The 13,142-nt window shown below is 39.1% G+C and overlaps 1 protein-coding gene across 7 annotated transcripts in view; it reads right to left on the bottom strand.

The window, feature by feature from the left end:
* LOC104279449 (low-density lipoprotein receptor-related protein 6) overlaps nucleotides 1–12,388 on the bottom strand; it is a 68,584-nt gene extending 56,196 nt beyond the window's left edge. For all 7 annotated transcript variants that reach the window (XM_009876728.1, XM_009876730.1, XM_009876731.1 and 4 more), the window contains exons 1-2: nucleotides 12,195–12,388; nucleotides 132–328 (exon numbers count right to left, since the gene is read on the bottom strand). In XM_009876728.1, the coding sequence (XP_009875030.1) occupies nucleotides 132–328; nucleotides 12,195–12,388 (391 nt within the window). The remainder of the gene's footprint in view (nucleotides 1–131; nucleotides 329–12,194) is intronic.
* Between the last annotated feature and the right edge of the window lie 754 nt (nucleotides 12,389–13,142).

The following is a 13,142-nucleotide window of genomic DNA, read 5'->3' as shown; positions in this document are numbered from 1 at the left end:
CAATCTCTGCATTGGAAAAATTGCATCATGACGCGAGTGAAGCCACCCACCGCCATACAGAAAAAGACTAATTAAGATTTTTGCAAGTCAGTTCCAACTTGCAGTTGAAAAAAGAAAGCAAGACAGCTTACCATTTGGCTGCCTCTTTTGGCTGAAAGCATGGATATCCATGGGAGAGAAGATGTTGGAATGTATTTCACGCAGGTCCTCCCCGGAGTACTTGCTGCAGGCCAAGATCGAATGCGTGTTCCAGTCAGTCCAGTACAACGTGTCCCCAAACAGTGTCAAAGCAAAAGGATGTGGAAGGGAGCCTTTAACTACCGCTTGCCTAAGAGAGCACAGGAAAGAAAATGACTGCTCAAACACAATTCAATCTCTGGTTTTGCTTGAACACAGCTTTTGCGAAAAGAAGTTTTACCGTGTAAGTACTGTTGACGAGAACTCGATCTTTGGGGAACACATACAGCCCGGCCGCTTTGGGGAATGATACAGGAGAACAACACACGAGTCCTATTTCCAGGCTGCCCGCTGATGCTGAGATGGTCAAGAGATGTCAATTGAAATCCTTACTTGGGTCTGTGGCTATTTCTTAGCACCCTTTTAACACTTCATACCTCTGAGGCTCTTTGTCACCATGTGCAAGCAGGGAGAATGCCAGCTGATTTTATGCAAGTCTGGCTGCTACCTCCTGATTTACAACCTCCATCGTTTTCAGCCTCAGTGGATTTCAAACTGAGACAGCATTTGGTCAATTAGCATTCCATCCATCTCTTTCAGTTTCTCCCTTCTGAACCATCAGAAAAATACTCTAATGGCAAATAGCTTCACTATAAAGAAATTCGTAAAGTTACTTTTCATGATTCATTACTATGATAATTATTAAGCTATTGTTTTTATTATAAGCAGTGCCATTAAACAGAGTTCTACTGATCTTCTGCCACGGTAATGGTATCATTTCTGAGCAAACTGGGTCACCGCCTGTCTCCAGGTTCATAAACAAAATTAAAGAGCATACCCATATATTTTATGTATATATACAAACACATGCTCATTAGCCATCACAAAAATGCAGCACAAACATTACTGAAGACAGTTTTTCCAGGTTCTTGTGATGTAGAAACTAATTATCTGCACCTAGGTTCCTCAGAACAGGAATTAAGTAGCTCAATTCTTACGGTTATTTTATTCAGAATCACAGAAAAACTTCAGATGGAGAGGACCCTAGAGGTCACCTGGACCAACACTCTGCTCAAACCAGGGCGACCCATGTACCACTTGCACAACTGCTTCTCCCCACCTCCTTTCTTCTGAACTGTGTGGGTGCACACGTGTTCCTGTGTATGCAAGCTCCCGCTGACCGGTGGAGATCGCCGTCCCTCTCCCGGATTGAGAGTGTAACAGATTGACACACAGCTCTGCTACTCCTCCAGGTACGGGCTGTGCTATGATCACCAGCCTCCCGGTTTCCCTCTTGCACAGAGAAGTGTCATTAGCTGTACATCTACTGCAAAAACACCCCCCACACCGTATGCATTGCTTTTGCGAAGAAGTCAGTAATTGTTTAGTAGAGGACAAAAATACTTTTATTTTCCAAATATCTTCTGTTAAAATACAACAAAAGAGTATATTAAAGTAGGAAATTTGAAGGTGTCTTCTGACTACAAAGAGTCTGTAGTCATTACTGCTCTTTCACCTTAGCTTCTGGAAAAAGATGCATTATCTTTAAAGCTTCTATTTTTTTTCCTGCTCTCGAGAAAAACACGTACTTTCCCTTACTTGTCATTCTAGCGTTCCAATTCTACACCAAACAATATTTCTTATTTCTTGATATTTTGCACTCAGAAGTAGGACGTATTATCTTTTCTTTCTTATCTCTGTCTGGAGTCAGGTATATATTTGCTTCTAATTAAATGCACCAACTAAGCACCTTACAAAAGACTACTGTAATATAATTTGCAGCTGAAACCTACCCGTCAAACAGTGAAGCCAGAATAACACAATACACTCCGGTACCAAGCATAAAGGCATTCTAAATCTGTAAACATTTTTACCAACCCCACCTCCCAACACTAAATGCCTTCAGATTTGAATAATTTTAGTTTATAGCAGCCTTAGAGACTATCTAACTCTTTATGACGAATTTACGACATTTGTCATATGGGATAGAAGCAACAGAAGTTCAAAGCTCTGACTATAACCAAATCTGCACCAAAGACAGTGTTGCCATGCGCAAGGGAAGTCACATTTTTATTAAGCATTCTGACTGTCTTGCAATTCACTTCAGAAAAAAAACCAAACCAACTACAAACAGAGAGTATTTTTAAATGCCATTAGTATCCACCATTCCTGGTGGGAATAAATCTTTGAGCACAATAGACACTGTTATACATGCCCAACTTTTGGTCAACTATCTATTCATGTGACAAAGCATAAGGTGAACTGTGACCTTTATTTAAACCAGCCCTTATCTGGTGACATTCTGGAGCCCTTCGTTTGAGTGACATGACCTGGCAGCTCTTTGGTGGCAACCACCTTCAGCCTCCATGTTACCAGCCCAGGCTTGATTGGAACAAGTGATACGACAGCCAAAAGTCTCACATCTTATTATCCTTTGCTAAGCTCCTCAGTTCCTTCAAACCGCTGCATTCGTATCGTTAGTCTCATGTTATTTGTGCAGGAGACATCTTCAGGGCTTCAGCAACATGCCAGCTGGCTACATACTAGATGGCACTAAGCACACACTAACTTTAATCATCTTCCCTGCGTCAGGCATATAATTGCACAAATTTGCCCTAAAAATCTTGATGGGGATTGACATTTAGGACATCATCCTCTCAAGTCTGTTTAGGTGGCTGGGAAGGAAATCAAGAAGCGGACACAGCAGAGGAGGCAGGTGGGAAGAGAAAAAGGGAAAACAAGCAGTTTCCACAGAAATCAAATTCCATCTGTGCTGTGTATCATGATTTCCTAAATACAACTATTTATAGCACCATCATGGTAATCAGAGACGCAATTACAATAAAAACTTATTACAGTAAAGAGTTTTCTACTGCCTGAAGAAAACGTAGATCCACTTTAAATACACTCATCTTTGTTCCATTCTTAATCTGTTAAGAGGCCTGTGAAATACTTTGTGAAGATAAAGGAAATAAGTAACAAACAAGTTAAAGCAGGCATTAAGAGAAGGGGCTACTGAACTCTGAAATGGAATACATACATGAAAATTCATAGAAAATCTATCCAGTTCTGTACTAATGACAAAAAAAGTGCTCCTGATTCAGGATAACATGCATTTCAGATAAAAACTACACTCATCTGACATAAAAATTAACAGCAAAATTACAAAAAAAAAAATCAAGATTAATTTAATATCCTTTATCATAACGAAGATTTCTTCAGTATGCCTTTATTTCTTTTTTCAACTAATACTACATTCAAATCCAAAGCCAGATTATAGCTATGAAATCTAATTCTTCCTCCCAAAAAGCCACCAAAAATCAAGATACCAGAAATTTAAAATATCATCAGAACTATGAGTATTGTTCCCTAGAATTTTAACAGATAATATTTTATATCCAAGCATAATGGCATTTCTTCATAAAAATAAACAATCAAACACTTTCCATTAACCAAAGCCCATCTAGCCCAGCTGCGTTACAATTCTCTAATTGCAAAAACTGATCCGAACATCTGCAGAGAACCTGGGGTACTTTAGACAGCCTGGGTCGTACATCTCTAAACCATTAACATTCCAGCTTCGCAGTAGCAAAACTCCTTTCAGGTGACCTCTAAGGCTGCTTGTGCTCAATCTCCAGAGCACGGTGCAAGAATTTGCACATTTACGTTTCAATCCATCTCTCCATTTCCCTCTGGAGGATCTCATACCTATTACCCACTCCTATGCCATCATACAGTGAAAAAAAAAAAAAAAATCTACTGTTGCACCAGTCTTTGCAATCCCATTTCAAATGCAACTGCAAAGATCGGGAAAAAAAACGAAAGTAATTCATCTTAACACTATATTCTCAGTGCTAGCGAGTGAATGTAAGAGAGGAAACTGTATCAAAGCTCTCTCTTAAGCCTCTCAACACCACTCACCCAAAATAAGAAGGGTAAGTAAGGTCATAGGATGGAAACAGCAGACTACATCAACCAGCAGTGAGATACCGTGCACGCGGGCAGTTGGGTTATCCAGCCTGAGGATACAGCCGTGCCTGGAGTAGAGACCACCCCGGGCAGCTATGGGCAGTCTCACGGTAGGCACCTTTTCCGCCCGTGGGAGAAGTTCTGTAGGGGGATCCTCAGTCCAAGCCAGGGAGGATCAAAAGCACAGAAATGCCACGTGCTTTCTATTCAGAAAGCACAGAAATGCCACGTGTTTGCATGATCTGAGATGCCTTTAATTTCATAAAGCTAATCCAATTCTCCAACAGTATGGTGTAGCAACGCAACTACACAGGAAATGCAAACGAACTTACATAAGTAGACGTACATTTACCACCTTTTTGTATACCTACATTTACACTTTACCTAAGGATCTCTGTTTCCTTAACCTGAATACTGAATGCAAATGCCTGCCCTTTAGGATATCATAGATCATTGATCCGAGGAAATAAAGAAAGATCAAACATTTTTAGTACAGGCATACTTCCATCTTGCTCACTAAATAATTTGGAACAGACCAATTCTGCCTGCAAAACAAAAAAATTCATTAATAAGGTACACTATGCAATCCCCATAATTAGCAGCCAAGAAAAATCGAGTTTTAAGCAGCAAAGAACTGGGACAGGAGCATAAAATGGAGTGGACGTTTAAGTTTGCATTTGCAGTTCATACTCAATAGGAGGTACTAATGATATTAAAACAGCAAATGCACTGTTTGTACTCTTTGTTCTGGAAAAGGGTATAACACTACCTTTTGCTGCTGCATTTCCTTATACCAGCTTCATTCAGGAGGGATACACATCCTTGCTGGAACCCAGATATGTGATGAATGTTAAATTTCTTATATGAAAAATGACTTCTAATATAATTTCTTTCCCAGGAAATACTTTCATGTGACCAGACTTTCTTGGTATGTCTCCTTGGCCTTTTTACTCCTATCATGAGAAAAATCCTCTTCTGATGTGACCAAAGCAATACTGACATTACAGTTATGAACAAACATAAAAAGCAGGTATTAGTTGCTTGTATTTATACTCCTGAATTCTAGCCATTACAAGCACAGCAAGGCATTGTAGTAATGCATCATATTAGGCCTTAGTTTGCAATGTCATATACACTGGCAAAATTTGCCATACTGGCATCCAATGACAACAGAATATTAAGAGCTGGAAATTCTTATCAACTAGAGGTAAAAGCTTTCTGATCAGTCTACATATTGTTGAAAAAATCTTTACGGGATGCTCATATCTGCATTTAATGAATCTTAATTTGTTTTCCTTCTTACGCTATAGCACATCAATTTTCAGTTAAAAATACCTGGGGGCTACACTCTTTTCAGGCCTTCCCTCCTCCCCTGCCTTGATAGAAGAAAAACAAAACAGAAAGTTGTTATGCTGCAATTACCATCACATCTTCACTCATGAAGGATTAAAAATGGAAAAGACTCATCTTCTGAACCTTGCTTTTAATGCTCATCATGTTAATGAAAGGATAGAACAGACAGGTTCACATGAAGCAAACAGTATTATTTTGCGCAAAGTGTTTCTCTCCATCTACAGATTACTTAATGCCTGAGCATTCAGGAAATGGCGAGAAGGACACAGCTTTCGCCTTGTGACAACTGGAAATATTAGCTAGTGGCTGAAGCACTTACAGCATGAATCCTGCACACCATTAGGTGAAGCTGAATGAAATACCACCAGCCAGTGGAGTAACACCATGCCAAAGATGCCACAAGGAGGGCAGGCAACTCCAGGTCCTTCAGAAGCGTAGAAGGTTTCCTCTCCTGCCAACCTAACAAAAACAACTGCAAGGCAAACTTGGAAAACAAAGCTGGTTGTTTTTTTTTTACTGTGAATGCTTGTTCAAATATTCCTATCGGAACACGTCTGGTTCTAATTACCTGAGAAAGTAAACAGGAAACATGACTTGTGGGATATAGCAGTCTTTTAAAACCCAAATATTTCTCGTCTGCCATTTCTTTAAGCCACAGTGGCCGTGTGTTTTCATGAAGTACATATAACAAGTAACAGGTCTAGCAATGACATTTCAAATCCTGCCTTCGATGAAAGCTTGAAAAAGCCAGTCAGAAGTAAAACTGTGGTTGAGAAATGAGGTCATTCTGCAGGTCATTTTTCAGGCAAACACCACGACGACGTGCAGTGCAGGTGAAAGGCCTCTGGCACAGAGGCAGGAGACCAGGAAGGCAGCAGGAGGATGTGAGGGCACTCAGCACGAGGTGCACCAGTAGATCCACTGGTCTCTCCTTCCTAACCCAGAGATGCTCTGCCTTTGCTTAAAGCAGGGCTGTGATCCTGAACTAATTGTGCTTTACCCACCTCAGCTCTTGGAAGCACCATTGACGAGCTGCTCCACTGATCTACAGGGGCTAATCACCTTGTACCATGTATTTTTATTTAAAAGACTACAAATACACAGAGAGTTGGGACCTAGTGACTCCAGCCATATACACAGTGCACTTGTATATCAAACGTAGACAACTGCAGACGTTTCGAAGCTCCACCTTTCTAACAGTATCTTTCAGAAGCACCTTGGGAAAGAACCAAGAAATTCACCCTAGCTCTGCGTCCAAATAATGTCGTTCATTCTGCTTCTGCAGGCTTCTCTAGCAGTTTTAATTAGGACACTATATGTCTTCTGCATCAGCCTCTAATGTGTTGGTGAGGTATTGAAACAGCCGTTTTACCACAGACTCATTCTTCTTCACTGCTTGAGGGTATTAAGCATTTTTATCTCACAAAGGTATATGCAGAACACAATATTCTATACCTTGCATGTAATATCATATGTTGTACATACTATATGAGAATAACAAAAAAACCCATCCTTGTCTACATGGGTGGGACGCAGTATTTTTAGCATTTCATCAAATTTCCAACTAATGATCTGGCAGACAGACAAGAGTCAATGCTTGAAAACAGAAATGAGAAAAATCCATGCTCGAGTGCAAACTGAAGACATTCACCTCCTTGCAAGAGCTTCCCAGCTTCTTGACAGTTGCTGAAAGTATGTTTTCTTACAGTGGCCTCAAAACCCATCTCATTAGCACAAACACTTCCTGGGGGACCTTGTAAGTGCATTTCCCTTCAGCCAGTAATGTGTTAACTTATTAATTAGAACTGCTGCTGCAGGGTAAAGGAAGAGAAAATTAATTCAAGAGCTGCCTTAGCAGGCCAACCTATCTCGGGTACTCTACTCACAGGAGAGCTGTGTGCAATTCAGTTTTGTTTAATTAGTCCCACAAAAAGCAACTGTTCGCTCTGATAAGAGCAGGGCGAGAGCTGCGAAAAACAAAACCGTCTCTTCTATGCAGCAATTTAATTTTTTTATTATTACATTCTGACATGAAAAACTGTTCACTCCTTTCTCTCACTGGCAAACCAAGGGCATTAGTCACCAACTTCTGTGCTCTTCCTCTTAGTTCTAATGAGCCCACCACCAGAGTAGCTAGGGCTAATAAGTCCCAGGGCTAGCAGGTAACAAATGATAGATACATCATCCCCATAAAATTGGTGGTAGAGGTTTTCTCATGAATTTATGACTCTACCTTATATTTACTGAATTCTACTGCCAGTGCTGTCATGCAGCTTACAAGTTTTGATGCAGAGGCTCATCGACTCCAAAGGGAGACTATCTAGGTCCTGTCCGAAGAGGTGACAAAAAACCCCCCAAAAATAAAAATCAAGGCTTCCTTTGTTTCTCCCCTTGCATATCCCTCCCACCTGCCTACTGTTCTTTTCCACTCTCCAGACCCCTGCAAGCAAGAACTGAAGCATCCCTGCATATCAATATCCTTTTCTGACACATAAATCTTTAAATTTTAATTCTTGTGTAGTGCCAAATGCAGAGAAGTGATAGTCAGACTACAGGAATAAAGTAAAAAAAATTATGGATTTCTTACAGATTTGGAAATATGCCAAGAATGTTTCCCTTTCAGTCACTCCAAATTTTAAATCATTGAGGTCTGAACCTCAATACTTTAGTACTGTCAGTGATATTAATTAAAATCTTTTCCTATTTACATGCTATTCTCTCTCATCATCCAAACCACAAAAGCAGTTTTCTTTGAACTGCTTGAAATTCTTTTCTGATATAAAGATGTTAGTTCCTGCTAACTATTTCTCACTTCCCCCAAAGCAATTAAAACTCATGTCATCCTGTTTTACAATCACATTTATCTGTCTCTTTCCCATCTCATGTTACGCAACACTAAAAAACTGGAGACACATCGAATCTTTACTCATCTGCTTCCTTTGCTCAGTTACCAAAACTATTCAGATCTAGAACACATCATATTTTTATGAAGCTATGCCTTCCAATAACTCAATTGCGTTTCTCATTTCTTCAATAACTCCAGCTTCCAGAAACATATTTTCCCACACACGTTAACAGTAGGTAAAGCAGCAGAAAAACTAGCAGCACTTCTCAAGATCAAAGCAAACCCAAAAAGTCTCCTTTAATCAAGAGAAATTTAGCTAGTGTCAACAAAATTAAACTTACTTTCTAAATACAGAAGAGCAGTCAGAAGAATGGTCTTAATATTGAGAACCAATTACCAAGACTAGCAGTTTCTAGATAAGCCAAAAAGTGTTTTAAGTGACATGACACACTCAGTGACAATGATCTTGTCTTCCTCCATTCTTAACTCCTAAGAAAAATGACTGTAAAAGGTGGCCCTCTTAAAAGGGGATTTTAAAAGGCAGTGGTGGATAAAAAAGTTGGTGTAACTACACAGTGTCATCCAGGGTGGAGGGATAAGGAGAAATTCAGATGTTACTAGTTCTACCGTTCACAGAAAAATATGATTAGATTTTCTTTTTTGGGGAGTGGCAATGACTAGGAGAAAAGACTGAAGGCTTTGTGAGTTTAGGGCTTGATTTGTGGTTTGTTGGGTTTTTTTTTTACTTAAGAGGAAGATCTTGTGCAGTTTTATTTTGTCTGCAGAATTAGAAATTGTCTTCTCTTTTTTAGTATTAGAAAATCAGTTACTAAAATAAAGTAAAATAATTAAGAGCCAAAATAAAGAAATACAGCTAAGGTGAATTTACTGAACAACTGAAAGATAGTATTTAAAAAAATGAATCACTTTAGGCACTCCCAGAAGATCTTTTTCTTATGACTGTCAGAGGCTAAGAGGTCATAGCAGACGAAGTAAAAAACTACATAAAACCCCACTGTAGAACAGCTTAAGTTCTGCAATTCTTTCTTTCTTTTTTTTTTTCCCCCTGCTGATAATGCAATTGCAAAGAATAAAAAACAAGACAAAAATGCCTGGATACAGATGTTGACAATTTTTTGAATCTTCAGAACTTTCTCACATGCCTAGGGAAAAACAGGTGCTGTTAGAAGTGGTGTGTGCTTCAGAGCGCTTAAGGGAAGTCATATGCGCTTTCCTCTCTAAAGATGATTTCCCTCGCTCCCCTTCAAATGGTAACGTATTAGCATACTGCCATGAAATATTTCTGATCCGTTTCAGTATCAGTTTAAAAAATAAAACAAACAACTTCAAAGTATTAGACTAATTGTTTTGGTTTTAATGAACGTGTAAGAAAGAATTAGTAGATCTAAAAAAATCTAATTTACTTGTCTACACAGGCCTTTATTACAGGTTTCACCAATTTCAGAGAATTTACTCTGGCAAGGAGGTAACTGCTGGAACCCAGGTGACTTCAACTCTGTGTCATGAGGCAGCTGTCAGCTGCAGCTCTCTGCGGACAGACAAAGTTGGTCGGAACCTCACACCAAGAAAGATCAGCACCTTCACAGCCTCACCTCTAGAATGAACCACTCCCAGGTTAGCCAAAGGCAGACCAGGGAGTAAACACCATTAAAATAAAAATGAAATACCAAACCTGAGTATATTCACACTCCATCATGAGGGACCACCAGGAAGGGAAAAAACTGCAAAGAAGTCTGTAGCAAAAGAAGACTGAAAATGCAGTAGTGCCAGCAGGAAGCCCCAAAGTAGCTCTGGAGCTGGAAAGACTTTGAGACATAGAAAAGACAGGGAAGTTTGTGCTCCACGGGAAAAATATAAATATAGATGTGGTGCTGTCAATTTTTAATCGGTGGACACTTGTCTAGCAATTAATATTTCAAAAATCATCTCTACATCCTGCATCATTTTCCAGGGGATTCTGTTGAAAGCAGCACCATTTAGCACAGCGTCTGGTACTTACGCTGTTCCTAGAAGGGCATCGGCCAGGCAGCAGTACTGTGCTGTGGTTATACTAAGGCAGCCCTTCACCTCTCATATAAACAGAAGCACACAAAAAGGGGTGACTCAAGAATAAAAGAGGCCACCAAATTATCCTGTTGGACAAAGCCACAGAAGTGCCTTTCATGTGTGATCATATCAGTAGTAATTTTGGAGTAGTTGTTTCAGTTTTGCTTGGCTCTGTTACTCCCGCAACAACCGTGAGCATTTCACCTTTGTGTGAGAAATCCAGATCGTGCAATTTTTCAGATGTCCAGCTGTCATACTGAACCCCATGCATGACTGCTCTCAGTCAAGACGACCCTTTTTAAAGTTCTGTCACACATTTGGTTTCACAATGTCTCTATTCGGACCATAGTATTATAATAGATACATAACATTATAAATAATTTTTAAGAGAGAAAGAGATTTTAGGGTGTTCCAGTTAACCAGCACAAATTAAAAAAAAACACAACAAAACCAAAAAAAACACACACAGAGAAACAAGCAAAAAAATCAACAAAAAAGAGGACTCAAGTCATTATTGTACGTGACAATTCCCATTCCTTTCTCTCCATTACTTAACAGCTTATGCCACAGTCTTTCTTTTTTAAAGAATGTATCACTATGAAACATTCCTCTCTTTTTTTTGGTACTACCAAGTTTTCTTGTGAAATAAACAGGAAATTAATGACTACTTCAAAACAGATATCCATATCTCCATGTTTTGAATTAACAAAAGTAATTACAATATTTATATCCAAAGACACAAATTTAAAACTGCATCCAACTCCTGTTACTTTCTATGAGTAAACCCAGTTACAAAAATACTGAATGAACTTGTGGTCTCTTAACAGGCAGAATTTAAGAAAATGACACGATCTTTCAAATCAGCATCACAAGAATCTGTGGAGTTCCAAATAAATACCACAGGAAGACAGTGAGTACGTTTCAGGAGTGCAGCCTACGTTTCTGCTCACAAGTCCACACAAAACACCTAATCTTGTCAATCTGATTTCTTTATGCTAAACTAACTTCTGTAGTGAAAGAAAGGACAAGTCCCTAAGAGGTCAGAATCAAGAGTGTAAGAAAGGGTATTTCATGCCCAGATAAACCAGCTGAAGCATCACAAAAATTTGCGAATAACAACCTCAAAAAATCATACCTTTACATGATACCTTGGGAACAAGCTAACAGTGATTCCTGTGTGCAAACAGTACTTGTCAAAGCTACCTCATTTAATGAGGAGGGTCATCGTCTAAATTGAGGACAAATGCATATATACAAAAGTGCCAGTTATACCCTTACATAAGAAGTAGTGATTGAATCAAAGTGCTCAGATCATCATTGCTAAAAAACTGTTAGAAGAAAACAGTCATTCTAGCACAGTTCTCTGTAAAGACTGTTTTCCACTAATTTCCCAACCCCTAGGATTAACGAAACTAAAAAATTAGTATATGATGATCCATTTTTTCAGATTATATTCTGCATTTCTGAGTACCACAGCAACAGAGCACGTAAGACCTATCAAAACAAGACAATTTTGTTATATAGTCTTACATAATAAAGAATAGGATTCAAAGATTTCTTTATGGGTCTGGTTCTGAGAAAAGACTTAGAGAGAATTACAAGATACCCCAAGGAGCAGCACATGCTCAATTTCACAGTGTTAGAAAGGGAAGGATGGGGATGGATAAAATTTTATGACAGCACTAGTTCACTTGAAATTTTGTGAGTGCTAGCATGACAACTCCCTGCAACGCAGTTTCGAAGAAAAGCACCAGATTACGTATGTGAAACAAAAATTTCTTACCTGTGACTTCCATCCAGATTTGATTTGTGGATGAAATTCAGTTTAGCATCTGCCCAATAAAGTTTCTGTTCCTCATAATCCAACGTCAGTCCATTTGGCCAATATATGTCCGTGTTAACTATAATGGAGCGGCTTGAACCATCCATCCCAGCGCGTTCTATCTTTGGCACTTCTCCCCAGTCTGTCCAATACATGAACCTATAATTATTTCAAAAAGAGACAACAAAAGAAAGCAATCACTTATAAATTTACATCTGGAACACTGACTGCAACTTTCAGTAAAGGCAAAGGCACTCTCTAGTCTACAGAGATTGTGTCTGTAGTGCTCCGTTCTACTGGGTAAGGCACACATGTCCAGTGAAACACAACAGAACAAAGTTACTTTACAAAAAGCTGAAGAAAAACAACTTAAGACAAATCCACAATACTATATTACATTAAACCTCCATATGCTTTTTTTGTGAAGATGGATATTACAGACCATCATGAAAGTACAACAGCCTCTTTCACCTTGGTCAAACAGAAAAAAGGTGTGTGGACTTACAGTGAATATAGCAGCTGCATGCAACGCAGTGAACTGTATTTGATAGAAGACTGATTCATGTCTCTTTTTTTTTTTTTCAGAGACAGGCAGCTAAATCAACATGTCTAGAAACACAGTTAGCACCCAGTGACCTGGCAAAATACTCCATAAAATCTTTTAAGACTGGGAAAGCAAGTATTAAAACATGTTACCATTTACTGACACATACTTAAACATTATTTAGCACGTAGTAGAGGGAGGGCAGTTACCTAGTTGCATTTAAAACTGAGGTGAAGCAAGGGAAACCACTTTATTACAGCTGGAGACTAGCAGGGGGTAAGAATATTTGTCCTTTTTATGCAGGTGGTAGAAAATGGATTTACTTTTGTGGGTTGTTAACAGAATGCATAACTTAACACAAGTAC

The sequence above is a fragment of the Apaloderma vittatum genome, unplaced genomic scaffold (genome assembly GCF_000703405.1).
Source record: "Apaloderma vittatum isolate BGI_N311 unplaced genomic scaffold, ASM70340v1 scaffold9579, whole genome shotgun sequence".
NCBI classification, from domain to species: domain Eukaryota; kingdom Metazoa; phylum Chordata; class Aves; order Trogoniformes; family Trogonidae; genus Apaloderma; species Apaloderma vittatum.
Note: the sequence above shows the minus strand (reverse complement) of the source record. Positions and strands in the feature narration are given on the sequence as shown.